Source organism: Bufo bufo, chromosome 10 (genome assembly GCF_905171765.1).
Source record: "Bufo bufo chromosome 10, aBufBuf1.1, whole genome shotgun sequence".
Taxonomy (NCBI): Eukaryota; Metazoa; Chordata; class Amphibia; order Anura; family Bufonidae; genus Bufo; species Bufo bufo.
In genome coordinates this window covers 21968375-21984108 of record NC_053398.1, presented here as the reverse complement: position 1 = coordinate 21984108, position 15734 = coordinate 21968375, and the positions used below count along the sequence as shown (strand labels likewise).

Sequence of the window (15734 nt, the reverse complement as noted above, 5' to 3'; positions counted from 1 at the left end):
CTGCCCTTCTGTCCAATAAAAGATGGGAAGAGGGAGTCATTACTACTAGATTCATCTCCATGGAGGCTGGTGGAGATGGTCTTCATTTTGATTCTTACTGTGTAGACCCCCTCACGTCTTTGTATGTTCTGCAACTGAAACTTATAAAATGTCCTATTTGAACCATCAAAATCTAGACTCCAAAGTGTCTTTGCAGCCCCCTGATCACCCAGCTATGTGACCTTAACCACTAGGCTATTTTTGTCCGCCTTCCAGAGTATCCTTAACTCATATCTGAAGGTTATCATGTACAGGAGAGAAGCTATCTGAACGCTGTCTCAATGCTCATCCACTGTGTTCATGGATTTAGCTCTTATGGTTGGTTGCCTATGATCCTGCCTAGTCCCACCACTGTACATCATTTTTTTATTGGCTCTTAGGGTAGAGGAAACCCTTCTAAACATACATGTTAGCTTCAGCCTAATGTGCATATAGAGATCGTAGAGTTATGTATCTGCCAGAGGGTGGCAAAAACCATATTCCTGCCTATTCACATAAAAGTTGCGTTTTGCGTTTTGCCATTTTAGAGGACAATTGTTTGGTCTGCTGAAAATGTGATCTGCCATGGTGGAAAAGACATGTATGGCATGATGAGCCAAATTAAGCAGACAATTTTCCTCTTTGCACACATCAGCCACAATATACAGTATATGTGTAAGATCCAACCAATCCAGTCTTTCCTCCAATAGAGTGTAGCTGTCCTTAAATATTAGCATTATTTGATGTAGTATTAGTGTCGTGTCATTGGATGCCTACACTGGTGAGTATTAAATATTGAATCATTATGGGAACTTAAAAATTTATACCAGCAATCATAACCATCCAGATTTTCTACCAGATCAGCAATTGTTAACTTCAAATCAATTTACACATGGGGGTTCAGACCCTTTAGCATCACTGACCCCAACTGGGTAACAATCTTCTTCCAACAGAGAAGTATGAAACTTTGCTGAAAAGTTCCACATTTCAAGACCAAGATAACGGCATTTTCTGATTTTGTATTTATTGTCATCTATAGGTGACCTTGACTGATTCTTGTTATTTTATCGTTCTCTTTCAGACACATCCAGAAGAGCTGGCTCCCTATGAGCCGGAGGTCTACCGAGCACCTCCTGAATATTATCAGTATCTCAGTGACAGTGAAAGCCATGGTAATTATTACATATGTTTCACTAACTTGAATCTCATGCAGAAGTATCCCCCCCATTATGTGACTTGACTATAGGTCCCTTTGTTGGATTTAAAAAAAATAAAAAATCCTCACGCTGTCTATGGACGCCAGTAGTTGAGTTCACTAGATATGACATGGACAAAATTCCATTCAGATTCGATTCTGCTGAGTCGGTCAACGGATTCACTTCGGGTCCAAATCGATTCTATCCAAATCGAAAGTGCTCCAGTTGTCCTGAAAATTTGTGTATGACACTCTGAGGTCTTCTAGAATTATCTGACTCTCTCTCATTCTCTCTCTCTTCAGAATGTGCCTGAATCATATCACTAAAAATCGGGATTTGCATGCAATTAATTTTTTTTTACATTTGGGTGGAATTTGATTAATTTAGAGTTGATTCGCTAATTTGTAAATACTAACATTAATAGTATAGATGAGCAAATCTCTTGAAATTAATTTCCGATTGTAATGAATCGGTCAAAAAATTTGATTCTAGTCCGAATTGATTTTATCCAAATTAAATGTTCTCCGATTGGCCTGAACATTTGTGCAGGACACTCTGAGGTCTCCTAGGATTTTCTGACCTCTCTCTCATTCTCTCTCTCCAAAATGTGCCTGAATCAAATCGCAAAATAATTGGATTCGGGTGCAACTCAAATTGTTGCAAAATTGGCATCAAATTTAATTTGTTTACAATTGATTTGCTTATTTGTAATTACTAACCTTAACAGTAGACTTCAGAAAATTTAATAAAAATTCATTTCAGGTCTGACTGTAACAAATCGGTCAGTAAATTTAATTTGGGTCCGAATCGATTCTGCCCAAATAGAATGTGCTCCAATTGGCCTGGAAATTTGTTTATGACTCTCTGAGGTCTCATAGGACTCTCCAACTCTCTATCTGATTCTCTCTCTTTCTCTCATAATTCACCCAAATCGAATAACCCAAAATTTGGATTTGGATGCAACTCAAATTTTTACAAAATGTGGGTCGCGTTCAATTCTTTTAGAATTGATTCGCTCATATCTAATAACTAGTATTAATAGTACTTTATCAGTACTGCAATGGGAATTATCATGGTTACTATGCAAAATTATAATGTACTATGTATTTCCTTTAGTACAACAATAGTAATGGTGATGCAGATATACAGTCGAGTCACATTATTCTGACCACCAGCTAATATTCAGAGTAACCTTGTGTGCAGCACAGACAGCAGCTAGATGGGCTGGGAGTGACTCTCTAAGGTCGTGGTAGGTTATCTCATGTATCTAAAGCCATGCCGACTGCAGTGCATCCTACAGATGCTGGAGGGGGTGTGGGGGAGGATCCATAGAGCAAACACAACGATCAAGATGGTCCCACAGATGCTCAATTGGGATCAAGTCTGGGGAATGGGGGGCCAGGGTTGTACTTGGAAGTCTTCATCATGCACTTCCAACCAATGTCAGACATTTCTAGCCATGTGACATGTCACATTGTCTTAAGGGAAGATCCCATCGATCCCAGAGAAGGCAATAAGCATGTATGGGTGTACATGATCTGCAAGGATGGATTCATACCCAAATCAGTTGAGGGTGCCTTCCTCAAGGAGGAGTGGACCCAGAGAAAGCCACAAAGACATTCCCCAGACCATAACGCTGCCACCACCAGCTTGTGTTCTTTAAGCAATGGTTACTTACAAGGGGTTTATTCTCTGATGTTCCTCTCCTGACACATGACTTCCTTCATGAGCTACCTGCTGCCAATGTTGAAAGTAGGAAATGGTCATAATAATGTGACTCGACTGTGTAATCTGCTAGTTAAATTCTTCAATATGGTAAAGTATGCCAATCATAACGCTTAACATGGAGCCTAATAGCATAATACTGTGGAATAGTTGGTGTCCCACCAATGTCATTCCTTCATGTAGGGACATGTTCTACAAGGCAATGTGGCTGGCGGTAAGTGTAACCACAAGGACTGAACAGAGAGGTGGTCACGTATATGTACGTGGCTCTCTCTATTGAAGCCTATGAGAGATAATAAAGCAGCCATGCAAGCTTCCTATCTCTCCATTCATTCACCATTTGGATCTGTCCCACTCATCTTGGAGAGTTGTTCTCTCGATAGGTGGGACCTCCACATATTTAGGTTGTTTTCACATACTGGAATTTGAATTGGAAAAATCTGATGCAAAGTTGCAAGAGATTGCACTAAGTGAAAGGCTTGCTGCTGATCTGACTATCTAAAACATTAGGGGCGAGAGCCTGCTGCTGATCTGACCATCTAAAACATTAGGGGTGAGGGTCTGCTGCTGAGCTGACCCTCTAAAACATTAGGGGCGAGGGCCTGCTGCTGATCTGACCATCTAAAACATTAGGGGCGAGGGCCTGCTGCTGATATGACATTTTAAACATTATGGGCGAGGGCCTGCTGGTGACCCTCTAAAACATTAGGGGTGAGGGTCTGCTGCTGAGCTGACCCTCTAAAACATTAGGAGCGAGGGCAGCCTAATAAGCATGTTGATATGATGGAGGAGGAGGACGAGAAAAGGAAGATTGAACCATACACCCTTTTTTGTGGTGGAAGGGGTGCATGGGAATACAGTGTATTCAATACACCATAAAAGCCACATTTAAAGTGCCTTTATGTTCAGCCGCTTTTCTCTGGTGGAGTAGAGAAGTCAGGGGCAATCCAGGCCTTATTCATTTTTATAAGAGTCAACCTGTCAGCATTTTCAGTTGACAGGCAGATGCGCTTATCAGTTATTATGCCCCCAGCAGCACTAAATACCTGCTCTGACAAAATGTTGGTGGAGGGGCAGGCCAGCACCTCCAAGGCGTAGAGCGCCAGTTCGTGCCACGTGTCCAGCTTGGACACCCAATAGTTGTAAGGCACAGAGCGATCATTGAGGATGCTGACACGGTCTGCTATGTACTCCTTCACCATCTTCCAAAACTTTTCCCTCCTTGTGACTCTAGGCCGCGCATCAGGGTGAGGGTGCTGGCGGGGTGTCATGAAACTGTCCCAGGCCTTGGAGAGTGTTGCCCTGCCTCTGTTGGAACTGCTGTGTGTTCCCCCTCGTCTCCCCTCCTTGGTTGCCCAAGGAACTACGTACTCTGCAGCAAGCGTTGTCAGCTGGAAATTTTTGGAGCAATGTTTCCACAAGGACCTTCTGGTATTGCACCATTTTGCTCGTCTTCTCCACCAAAGGAATGAGAAATTAGAAGTACTCTTTGTAGTGGGGGTCTGGAAGGGTGAACAAACAGTAATCAGTGTTGGCCAAAATGCGTATAACGCGAGGGTAACGGAAAAGGCAGCATAACATAAAGTCAGCCATGTGTGCCAGAGTCCCAACAGACAAGACTTCGCTGTCCTCATCAGGAGGATGACTCTAAATCTCCTCATCCTCTTCCTTCTCTTCGGCCCATCTACGCTGAACAGATGGAATAAACCTGCTATGGGTACTACCCTCTGTAGCGGAGGCAACCGTCTCCTGTTTCTCCTCCTCATCATCCAATTCGTGTTGAGAAGACAAACTGAGGGTAGTCTGGCTATCACCCTGTGTACTGTCTTCCCCCCATTTCCACCTCTTCCACATGCAAAGCGTCCGCCTAAATTGTGAGGAGCGAGCATTTGAGTAGAAACAGAAGTGGGATGGTTACGCTGATAATAGCGGCATCGCTGCTCACCATCTGTGTTGATTCCTCAAAGTTGCGTAAAACCTCACAGAGGTCAGACATTAATGCCCATTCGTCGCTTGTGAAGAGCGGAAGCTGACTGGAAAGGCGACGACCATGTTGCAGCTGGTATTCCATTACTGCCCTCTGCTGCTCACAAAGCCTGGCCAACATGTGGAACGTCGAGTTCCAGCGTGTGCTCACGTCACACAACAATCGGTGAGCTGGCAATTACAAGCGCTGCTGCAGCGTTGCCAGACCGGCGGCAGCTATAGATGACTTTCGGAAATGGGAACACACGTGGCGCACCTTCACCAGTAGCTCAGGCAAATTGGGGCAGGTTTTGAGAAACCGCTGAACCACTAAGTTGAACACGTGGGCTAGGCATGGTATGTGTGTGAGCTTGCCGAGCTCCAAAGCCGCCACCAAGTTACTGCCATTATCAGACACAACCATGCCTGGTTCTAGGTTGAGTGGCGAGAGCCACAACTTAGTCTGGTCCCTTATCCCCTGCCACAGCTCTGCGGCGGTGTGCTGTTTGTCACCTAAGCAAATTAGTTTCAGCACGGCCTGTTGCCGCTTCCCCACTGCAGTGCTACACTGCTTCCAGCTGCTGACTGATGGCTGACTGGAGCTGCAAGATGAGAATTCAGAGGTGGAAGTGGAGGAGGAGGCGGAGAAGGGGGGGGGGGGTTTGCAGCCACTAATGTAGGTGGTGGCAGAAATCCTGATGGAAGTAGGGGCCGCAATACTTGGCGTCGGTAGCACCTGTGCCACCCCAGGGTACGACTCGCTCCCGGCCTCCACAAAAGCACTTGTCCATGTGTCAGTCATTAAGTGGATCTTCTCAAAAACTGCATTGGTCAGGGCACGGGTGTTGTTATGGGACACATGCTGGTGTAAGGCGGGGATGGCACACCGGGAAAAATATTGGCGGCTGGGGACTGAGTAACGAGGGACGGCCGCCGCTGCGATCAGGCTGTGAAAAGCCTCAGTGTCCACAAGTCTAAATAGCAACATTTCCAGGGCCAGCATTTTGGAAAGGTGCGCATTTAGTGCTATGGCCTGTGGGTGGGTGGCTGGGTATTTGCGCTTTTGTTCAAAAGCCTGGGGTATGGACGTCTGTACGTTGCGCTGGGACACAGAAGTGGATGTGCTAGCTGATGGTGCTTGTGAAGGTCCAGGTGCAGGGCGGGAGGCATCCGGGCCTGCGTCTTGGACAGGGGATAAGCCAGCACGTAACACAGGGGAAGAGGAGGCAGTGGGGTGACCCGCAGACACTGATTGTGGACCCAGGCGTTCAGCCCACCTATTAGGGTGCTTTGATGCCATGTGGTGGATTATGCTGGTGGTGGTGAGGTTTCTAGTGTTTACACCCCTACTCATTTTTGTATGGCACAGGTTGCAAATGACAATTCTTTTATCATCTGCACTTTCTTCAAAAAAGCGTCAGACTGTGGAACACATACCCCTTGGCAAGGGAGATTGCCACAGGGGGGTACTCCGGGGAACAGTTGCGGGCCTGTTTGATGTGGCCTGCCTTCTCCCTTTTGCCACCCCACTGCCTCTTCCAGACTGTTGCAGTGCTGCGGATCCCTCCCCCTCTGTACTGCTGTCCTCGCTCGGCTTGCCACCTTCCCAGGTTGGGTCAGTGGTTTCATCGTCCACCACCTCCTCATTCTGGTCATCCTCCTGACTTATTGACCTAACAAGAACCTCACTTATTGACAACTGTGTCTCATCCTCAACCTCTTGAGACACTAATTGCCGTTGACTTATTGGCAACTGTGTCTCATAATCATCATCCACCTTGTGAAACACTACTTGCCGTTTCCCACCATCATCTTCTTCTGACTGTGGATCAGTGCACAAGATCTCCTCATGTCCGTCTTCAAGCAGGCTTGGCGAGAGGCCCAAATCAAGGAATGTCGCTGAAAAGAGCTCCTCGGAATATCCGAGTGTGGGATCACTTGTTTGCGAAGACTTTCCATGGTGGGAGGAAGGAGGATCAGGGTGAGGATTCTGTTGACCAGACTCTTGACTACTGAGACTGGACTTTGTGGAAGACAGGGTGGGGCTTAAACGACTGGAAGCATTATCTGCTGCAATCCAACCGACCACCTGGTCGCACCGGTGTTACGTCGAGAGTGGTGTCCTGCTCTGCGCTGCAAACTGGGAATTGAAGCTAGGTATCGTGGATGAGTGTGTTTCTTGTGCTCTGGCAGCAGGCACAGTTTTGCCACGGCCTCAGAGGGCACCATCAGCAGCACGGCCATTTTCCCGTCCCTTACTGCTCACCTTGAGCATATAAAATGGTATATATGCTTGCAAGTATGTCACATGTACAGTAGCGCAGGTTTTGTAAGTGTATGTGCAAATAAATTACTGTACACTGAATGTCACAGATATTTAGGATGCGCAAACGTTATACAGGAGATGTAGCGCAGGTAATGTCGCTGTTACCAGCGGCTAAGAAAAAATTACACTGAATGTCCCAGATATTTAGGATGCGCAAATGTAACACAACAGATGTAGCAGAGGTTGTGTCACTGTCAGCAGTGGCCAAACAATTGCCCGCAATTTAGCGCAGTTTGCGCTAATAATATATATTGCAGCCAGATAAAACAATAGTCCTTTGGGTCTCTAACACCTTTCAACAGTAAACCCTGCCTGAAAAAAAAAAAAATCCTGTCCCTACAATATCTGTCCCTCTGACTAAGACTGAGCCGAACCACGTGTCATCAGGTGCTATATAGCGTTCCGGCCAGCCAATGACTGTAATGCCAGTAACCAACATGGCTACGGCATTACATGGAGTGCCACTACTTCTCAGCACGTTTATTGGCTGCGTAGCAGCCAACAAACGTGCGGGGAGGAGACTCAAGCATCTCGCTCGAGCACATGCGGTGTTCGCCCGAGCATGCTTGCCCAACACTAGTGACGTGGATTTTCCATCAAAATCAATGGAAGGGCATTTGTTTGCGGGGTTCACATGGATGTTGGCACAGGCTACGTTCTGAAATCCATGTGAAATTTCCATTTTGTGGACATACCATTATGGCACACCTTTGGTTGGGCCATATGCATCTAAGCTTGAAGAAGAATGGTGGTAAAATTTAGGTATGGATCCTGACCTGTCAAGTATAGCAAGGATCAATGATGTCATAGAGGAATGCAGTATTTAGGGTTGAATTTATCATTATATTGTAATTGTAGCTTTTGATATATTGAAAGGGATTGCACAAAAAATAACATCACGCCAGTCCACAGGTTGTGTGTGGTATTGCAGCCCAGTCCCATTCACTTCAATGGAGCTCAGCTGGTATATCAAACACAACCAGGTGTGGCGCTGTCCTGGACTTTTTAATATAAATTTGGTAGAAAGTCTAAAGAAAGAGCACAATAAATGACCGGTTGCTAATCCTGCCGTAGCTTCCCTCCTAGAACATTACTGGGAATATACCCCACACCTACATGGAGATCTTGATGGGTTCCCCGATTCTCAGCTTACAGAACTGCAAAGTGTACAGCCCCCACAGCTGCAACAATTGTACAGACACATGGAGCTAGAGCAAATGCATGTCATAGATTCTGGAATGACCGCGTCGCATCCGCACCTACCACTCACCCACCAGGTACGCAAGTCCTAGGATTCTACTAAATTGCTTCCAACTTTAATTACTGTATATGGATCGGCTGCCTCCACATTGATTCAATTATACTGCACCCGATAACATTCAGGCTTCGGAAGAGTCTTAGACCTCATGCGCACAACCACAGGCTCCATACACATGGATTTACAGCGTGTGAGAGGACAACTGTGTGCTGTCTTGCTGTCTTGCTGTGGACCGCAAATTGTGGTCCACAATGCATGGGCACTGATGCGATCCGCATCCGACAGTCCGAAAAAGTAGTGCATGCAGTACTTTTTTGTGATCCAGAGGTACGGACAGAAAACTAATAGAAGCACTCCGTGGTGCTTCTGTGGGTTTCCAATGCGTGCTTCCGTTCCGCACCCCACAGTATCTTCCGGATTGCCGATCTATTCAAGAGCTGTTTGCGGGCCGCAATACGGGCACGGACCTGCTACGGTTGTGTGCATGAGGCCTTTAATTAGGGGTTGTACAGATTTAGAGAAACATAGCTACTTTCTTCCAGAAGCAGTGCCACACCGGTTCACGTGTTGTGTCTGATATTTTAGCTCAGTTTTTTTTTAAAGCGATTAGGTCTAAGTTGCAATACCACATTCAACCTGGGGACATGTGTGGCACTGTTTTTAGAAAAAGGCAACTATGTTTTATTTTTTTATTTATCGCCATCAATAATGCGCCTATGGTACCAAAAACAATTGGTTCTGACTAAAGCAAAACTGCAATCCGTATGACTGAATCTATAATGGATGCTGGAGCCTAATGTCAAAGTCATCATCGTTACATTATGTGTTCACAATTTAGAAAATAGGCTTTAATAGGATTTTAAATAGGAATGGTGAGACGCTATGACCAGGACGATCTGAGTGGGGGACCTCCCAGCCGCAATTTAAAGTGTACAGTATTGAGTACATTATAGATGGCCTATCCTAGGGATAGGTCATCAATATCTAAACATAGGAGGTCCAGCTTCTCAATGATCAACGTTTGAAGAGGCTGCGGCGCTCAGGTGAGTGCTGCGGCTTCCTCGCAACTTACTAAGCCTAGCACCATACTTTTTGTAGTGGCTGTGCTTGGTATTGCAGCTCAGCCCAATTCACTCGAGTGGGACTGAGCTGCACCTAAGCCACGTGACATCACTGTCCTAGGAAGAGACCACTGCAGTCACCGGAATGCCATGACCTCTTCAAACAGCTGGTTGGTCATCGGAAAAGTGTTATTGCTGAGAAACCTTATTTTTAGCAAATATTCAAAAAATTATTGGTGTTGATTGATGTCTCATGTGCGAAATTTCAGTGCCAAATAGACTGAGGTAGGACAACAGTGTGGGGGACACCTCCTTAAACAGATATCAAGCTAGTTTTGGTCATTCCTCAACAGAAAAACCCACCGATCTGACCTGTATGATGTGTTTGTTAACGCATTTTTTTGACGTATGATCAATTATATATCACTGGTATTCTTTTCTAAGGTTTCATATCTCCCTCGCGTCTGTGTGTCATACCCATCTCCTGCACCACTCAGCTCTGAGGAAGGTGACCACGAAAGGCGCAGCCCCCCTTTGGAAGTGTCAGATGGAGAGACGGATCCACGAGACCCTGATTATGGGATGCTTCTTGCAGAATCAGGTCAGAAAGCTGTCTCTCCTAAAAAATATCTAGACATCAATGTTTTAAGTAATTTGCAAATGTCCAACTATAAATCTCCCTAAGGCATTTTCTCAAAACCTTTCATCCTCTCTTTCACAGGAAGTAAGAAGAAGATTCGACTTTACCAATTCCTTCTAGAGCTACTGCATAGTGGAGACATGAAAGAGAGCATTTGGTGGGTAGATAAAGACAAAGGAACCTTCCAGTTCTCCTCCAAACACAAAGAAGCCCTTGCTCACCGCTGGGGCATTCAAAAAGGCAACCGCAAGAAGATGACCTATCAGAAGATGGCCAGGGCGTTGCGTAACTACGGCAAGACTGGAGAAGTGAAGAAGGTCAAGAAGAAGTTGACATATCAGTTCAGTGGAGAGGTTCTGCACAAAATGTACAATGGGAGGAAGCACTTCCATCATTGAGATTCATACATCTAACCCATCCACTCCATGGATGTGCTCTTACCCAATCTTTTGGTACGAAAGACTCCAAAACTCTCTTAGGAGAAGATAACATTCAATTGTAAATATTAATATTATAGTAATTATTTTTTTATTTGGCTGGCTTGTGATTTAGCGACAAGCAACATGCTACTATACCATAGAATAAGGAGTGAGAGAACGGGTCCAAATTTCACTATAATAACAAAAAGTATTATCATATCCAAATTTTCAACTGAGAAACCCAGAATGTGGGAATTTTTAATAAAATGTATCAAATTGCTTAAAAGAGACGGTTCTGGACTGGTGTATGTTTACCGTATGATTATTTTTCTTAGTATTTTAGGACTTTGGCATCCTGAAGCTTTAGTATTTTTTGAGGGAAAACATCAATTTCAATACAAAAATGTACATGGAGTAATGACATAAAGTTCTCAAGGGTCTCGAAAATGCCTAACATTTGAGAACATTTGATGAGATAACCCTTTTACAAAAAGTTATTTTTTCTTCTCGATTTTCTCCATCTTTGAGGGGAATTAACTAAATATTGCAGGGTATAGGATTTCCTGGTCTCCAAGACTGACAATATGGTAGAACATACTCTCTGGCCATGTACATTTATCAGAAACAGGTTAGTTTAAGTTCCTCTTGCCTTTAGTGGTCTTCTGAAATACATCTTAGTTTATGGCCGCCTGTCCTAGTGACATCTTCCCACTGAGGCTCTTAGGGCTGTAGGCCCCAGCTCTTATTTGGATGATGGATGGAGGGCCATTTGTGGGTTGATTTAGTTCTAACAATTTCTGTTCTTTGAGGTATTCTGAAATATGTCTTACTTTATGCTCACATGCCTTGGTGACAAGTTCCTGGCTGTCTATCATGGTGACATATTCTGATTGATGCTCCTAGATGTACGGCTATAGGCTCCAGCTGTGTAAATCTGGCCATATTTTTCTTCTGGTATCTTTTTGGCCCAGTCGGATAATGGTCATATGTATGTATGTACTGTTCTGAAAACATTGCTTCTAGGGTTTTCAACAAATTATTGCGACATGTCTTTGCATAAAAAAATAATTGTGTCACCACTTTGAAAAAGCCAAAGGAAATTACCACAGATGCGTGCACCCATTGCAGCTGTTGACGTGCCTCAGTTTGATGGTCAAGCGTTTTGGGTGTAGAAACACAAAGAGGACATAATGTCCTGAATGGTTCATCAGTGAAGTATAAATATCTATTGGGTATGATGCCATCTTTCAATCTGGGTATTTTAGTACAAGACTTCCCTCGGAATTAATCTTAAATACTGTTTGCACAGTCCCCTCCATATGTAGTGTATGGTGATGCTCACAGGACCATAAGGTGCCAAATGTCTTTGTGCTTCCTCCACCTGTCAGTGAACTGGCCAGGGATAAAAACATTGATTTTATAATATGAAATTATCAATGATAAATTCACCAATTAGTGTTGCAGCGACCCCCTGAGGAGCCGGAGTAGAGGATAGGAGTAGTAGTGTCCCTGATGAAGTGTTGTGTCATGGTGGATTCCTCAGGCCATTGCCCCGCGGGGATCGGTGCAGTGGAAATATAGAACTGAAGAATGAGGCCAGAGTTCAATGTAATAAAGTCTTTTTTGCTAAGTGCAGCGTAGAACTTCAAATACATTCAGTAGCAGAAGACTAAGTGCGAATCTTCTCCTGCACCAGCAAGGAATCTGGAGGTAGGTTGGTTGGTTGGTGGCAATTCAGCACTTAGGTGATGCTGGCCTAGTGGTTGTTTGGTGATGGGTGGCTTGGCTGTAATCCCTCACCTTACAGTAGTGTCTTTAATTCTGAAGTCTCAAGGAAAATTGGTGTAGTTCTCTCTGGATAATCTGTAACAGGAGCCGGATCTCTGAAGTCAGCTTCCTATCGTCTCTGTCTCTGGACAGGAATTCCCCCTCTTGGCAGGGAGCAGGACCAGCTCACTCCTACCAAGAGTGGAGAAACATGGTGGTTAACCCTATTCCTGCCAACCATTCCTTGCAGGGAACTACAGAACAAAGGAAACAATTAAATACATTATATTACAATGCACAAATTGTAGTGCCCCCAGGTTGGAGAGTTTCATTTTTCCAAAGATGTGATTTTCATATGCCTTTGCCTACTCCCAGAGTCTCAGTGATGTAAAAGATATATATGCCAAATTTCAAGAAGATTGGATAATATTTAGGGGTTGCACGCATTGATCACTTTTATTACTACTCTCACTCCTGTACCTAGGAGGTTGGTCAAAAACAACTTCAGTTTCAGGATCCCAGGGGCTCTGCATCAAGCAAGGTGGATGGCAAAGGCAATATATGCACTTAAAATTGTCCTCTTCACTAGACAGTTGAATATTCCTCAACGAGAATTGAAAGGAATGAAACGGGTTGCACATTTTGTCAGCCTCATATATGTTCGCTTTTTGCACGAGGCAATTGTAAGTCGATGGGCTCCAAAGAATTATTTGGATATGCTACAGCTTCTGAGCACTTACCCAGATGCAGACGTAAAAAAATGTGCTCTCACAGTTGCTAAGAGACACCTTTGGTATCTGTCAGAAACAAACGTAGGAATGGCGTTTTTGGACGAGTGTATCACTCAGACTGTTAAGGAAAATAGGACTAAAAATTTAGAAACCAAACCTGCAAAGAAAAATGAAAAGACCTGAGCCATTTCGTTACTAATAAAACAAAGACGTTCTTTGAATTGTTTGGGATCCACCACGTGACAGAATACTGCAGTGATTCTCTAAGAAGCCATGTGACCGCTCTTAAGGTGGTCAATGATACCGCAGAAAGAGGAATTGCTCTGATAAAAAAGTTTAACGAATCGGTCAGGGACAAACAACAAAAACGATTCTTGTTGAGGGTAGTCGAGCATCACAGAAAAGTCGTCACCAAGCGAACAAAAAAAGGGATTGCATTGTTCAAAGTTGATTAATATAACACATGTTTTGCCTATCACACTACCTATTAATCTTAGTGTCTAGTTTTAATATTATTTTAAGTTTGTGATTTCTAGTTTTCCCAATAAAAGTAATTAATATTGAAAAATCGTATGTTTTGCCTACTTTTACAAAACTGATCAAAGTGTGCAACCTCTAAATATTATCCAATCTTCTTGAAATGTGGCATATATATCTTTTACATCACGGAGAGTTAGGGCGTTAGCAAAGTCTGCAAAAATATTTGATTTAATTTTTTTTATTACAAAATGAAACACCCTACCCCAGGTCTAGGGTACTACAGTTGTATACCACCACTAGGCATACACTGACCATCGAATAAGTTACTATCACCAGCTTCCGAAGGTCACCAACCTCATTGACTTATGACACATAGAATAAGCCAGCTACACCTCCTTAGCTTTATGTAGTTGTTTTTTTTGTTTTTTTGTGTATATAGGCATCAAAAGCTGTGAAAGGTGCCCATATGCCTTTGACAAGCTGTTGGCCAAATAAGTGTTCACCTGACAGCTATTCTTCCAGACTCCTCCATACAAAAAAGATACCTGGTCACAAAATATCCCAAAATTCTACACTGATTATTTGTTGAGCAGTTGGAGCTCCATTGTAATGAAACAGAGTTCCAAATCCTCTGTACAGACCATGAATAAAATGGTAAACTTCTTGCTGCCAGCAGCCACCACTAGAGGGAGATTATTGTATACTATTTATATACTGAACTCAGTAATAACACAGTACACATATGCATAACATTAACCACTTACCACCACAGTCAGCCATAGCATTTTGCTGATGGATTTAGGCCTCATGCACACGACCGTTCCATTTTTTGCGGTCCTCAAAACACGGAAGCCGCCCGTGTGCCTTCCGCAATTTGTGGAACGGAACGGACGACCCATTGTACAAATGCCTATTCTTGTCCGCAAAACGGACAAGAATAGGACATGTTATATTTTTTTTGCGGGGCCACGGAATGGAGCAACAGATGCCGTACAGCACACGGAAGTGAATGCGGCTCGGATGCGGACCAGAACAAGGGTCATGTGCATGAGGCCTTAGGCTACTTTCATAGTAGAGTTTTTGCCGGATCTGGCAGGGTTCAGAAAAAACGCTTCCGTTACTGATAATACAACCGTCTGCATCCGTCATGAACTCCATTGAAAGTCAATGGGGGACGGATCAGTTTTCTATTGTGTCAGAGAAAACGGATCCGTTCCCATTGACTTGCATTGTGGGTCATGACGGATCCATTTTGCTCCGCATCCCAGGACGGAAAGCAAACTGCAGCATGCTGCGGTTTTCTCTCTGGTATGAGAACGAAACGGAATGTATTTTGGAGCGCACCGTTCTGTTCAGTTACGTTTTGTCCCCATTGACAATGAATGGGGACAAAACGGAAGCGTTTTTTTCCGGTATTGAGAACCTATGACGGATCTCAATACCGGAAAATAGAAACGCTAGTGTGAAAGTAGCCCTAAGCCATATGAGGGCTTGTTTTTTTTAACGATTCGAGTTGTAGGTTATCATTGGGGTACATATAATGTATTAAAAAGTATTAATTAATATTTTTGGGGGGAGTGAATGGAAAACAGCAAGTATTCTGTAGGTAAGTATTCTGCGGGTCAATATGATTAACAATTTATGTATTTTATTTTTGACTAGTTTTGCAATATGGAAACCTTTTTTTTTTAAATAGTTTTTGTGTCACAATATTCTGTGACTCATAATTTTTTTTTTTAAAGCTGCTTATTACTTGAATTTGAACACTTTTTTAAAAACTTTTTTAGCCCCACTAGTGTAGTGTTTACTGTTCTAATATACCGCAATACTTCTGAAGTGAATAGTAAGATGCCTGTCAGTGTAAAACTGACAGGCAGCCATGTACTAAAATGACAGATATACTTGCTATTGTTAGGCTGATATAGCAATCCATTGGTGCCCCACACGTGCGTTGGAGGGAGACTGATGGTTTCGCAGAGGACTACCTCTCTATTCCTAAATACAGATTTGCCTTAATCCCTATTGATTATAGCACCAGGGCCAAAGTTATCTCCAATCCCGGCCGTTGCAGGGATAAAGGGGTTGTCTCTCAAGTCCCAACTAACAGTTGGCCAGGAAAAAGCACCAGGTCAGGCAGTTGGCCAGGCT

At 43.8% G+C, this 15734-nt stretch overlaps 1 protein-coding gene across 4 annotated transcripts in view; it reads left to right on the top strand.

Annotated features, from left to right (window-relative positions):
* The window catches only part of SPI1 (Spi-1 proto-oncogene), a 55843-nt gene extending 43014 nt beyond the window's left edge, over positions 1-12829 (top strand). For 2 of the 4 annotated variants that reach the window (XM_040409209.1, XM_040409211.1), the window contains exons 2-6: positions 1100-1190; positions 8317-8507; positions 9994-10150; positions 10271-10604; positions 10638-12829. In XM_040409209.1, the coding sequence (XP_040265143.1) occupies positions 1100-1190; positions 8317-8507; positions 9994-10150; positions 10271-10587 (756 nt within the window). In that variant the 3' untranslated portion in view covers positions 10588-10604; positions 10638-12829. Of the gene's footprint in view, positions 1-1099; positions 1191-8304; positions 8508-9993; positions 10151-10270; positions 10605-10637 lie in introns of all 4 variants that reach the window. The other 2 variants (XM_040409208.1, XM_040409210.1) reach the window with 1 other exon arrangement.
* Positions 12830-15734: the final 2905 nt, after the last annotated feature.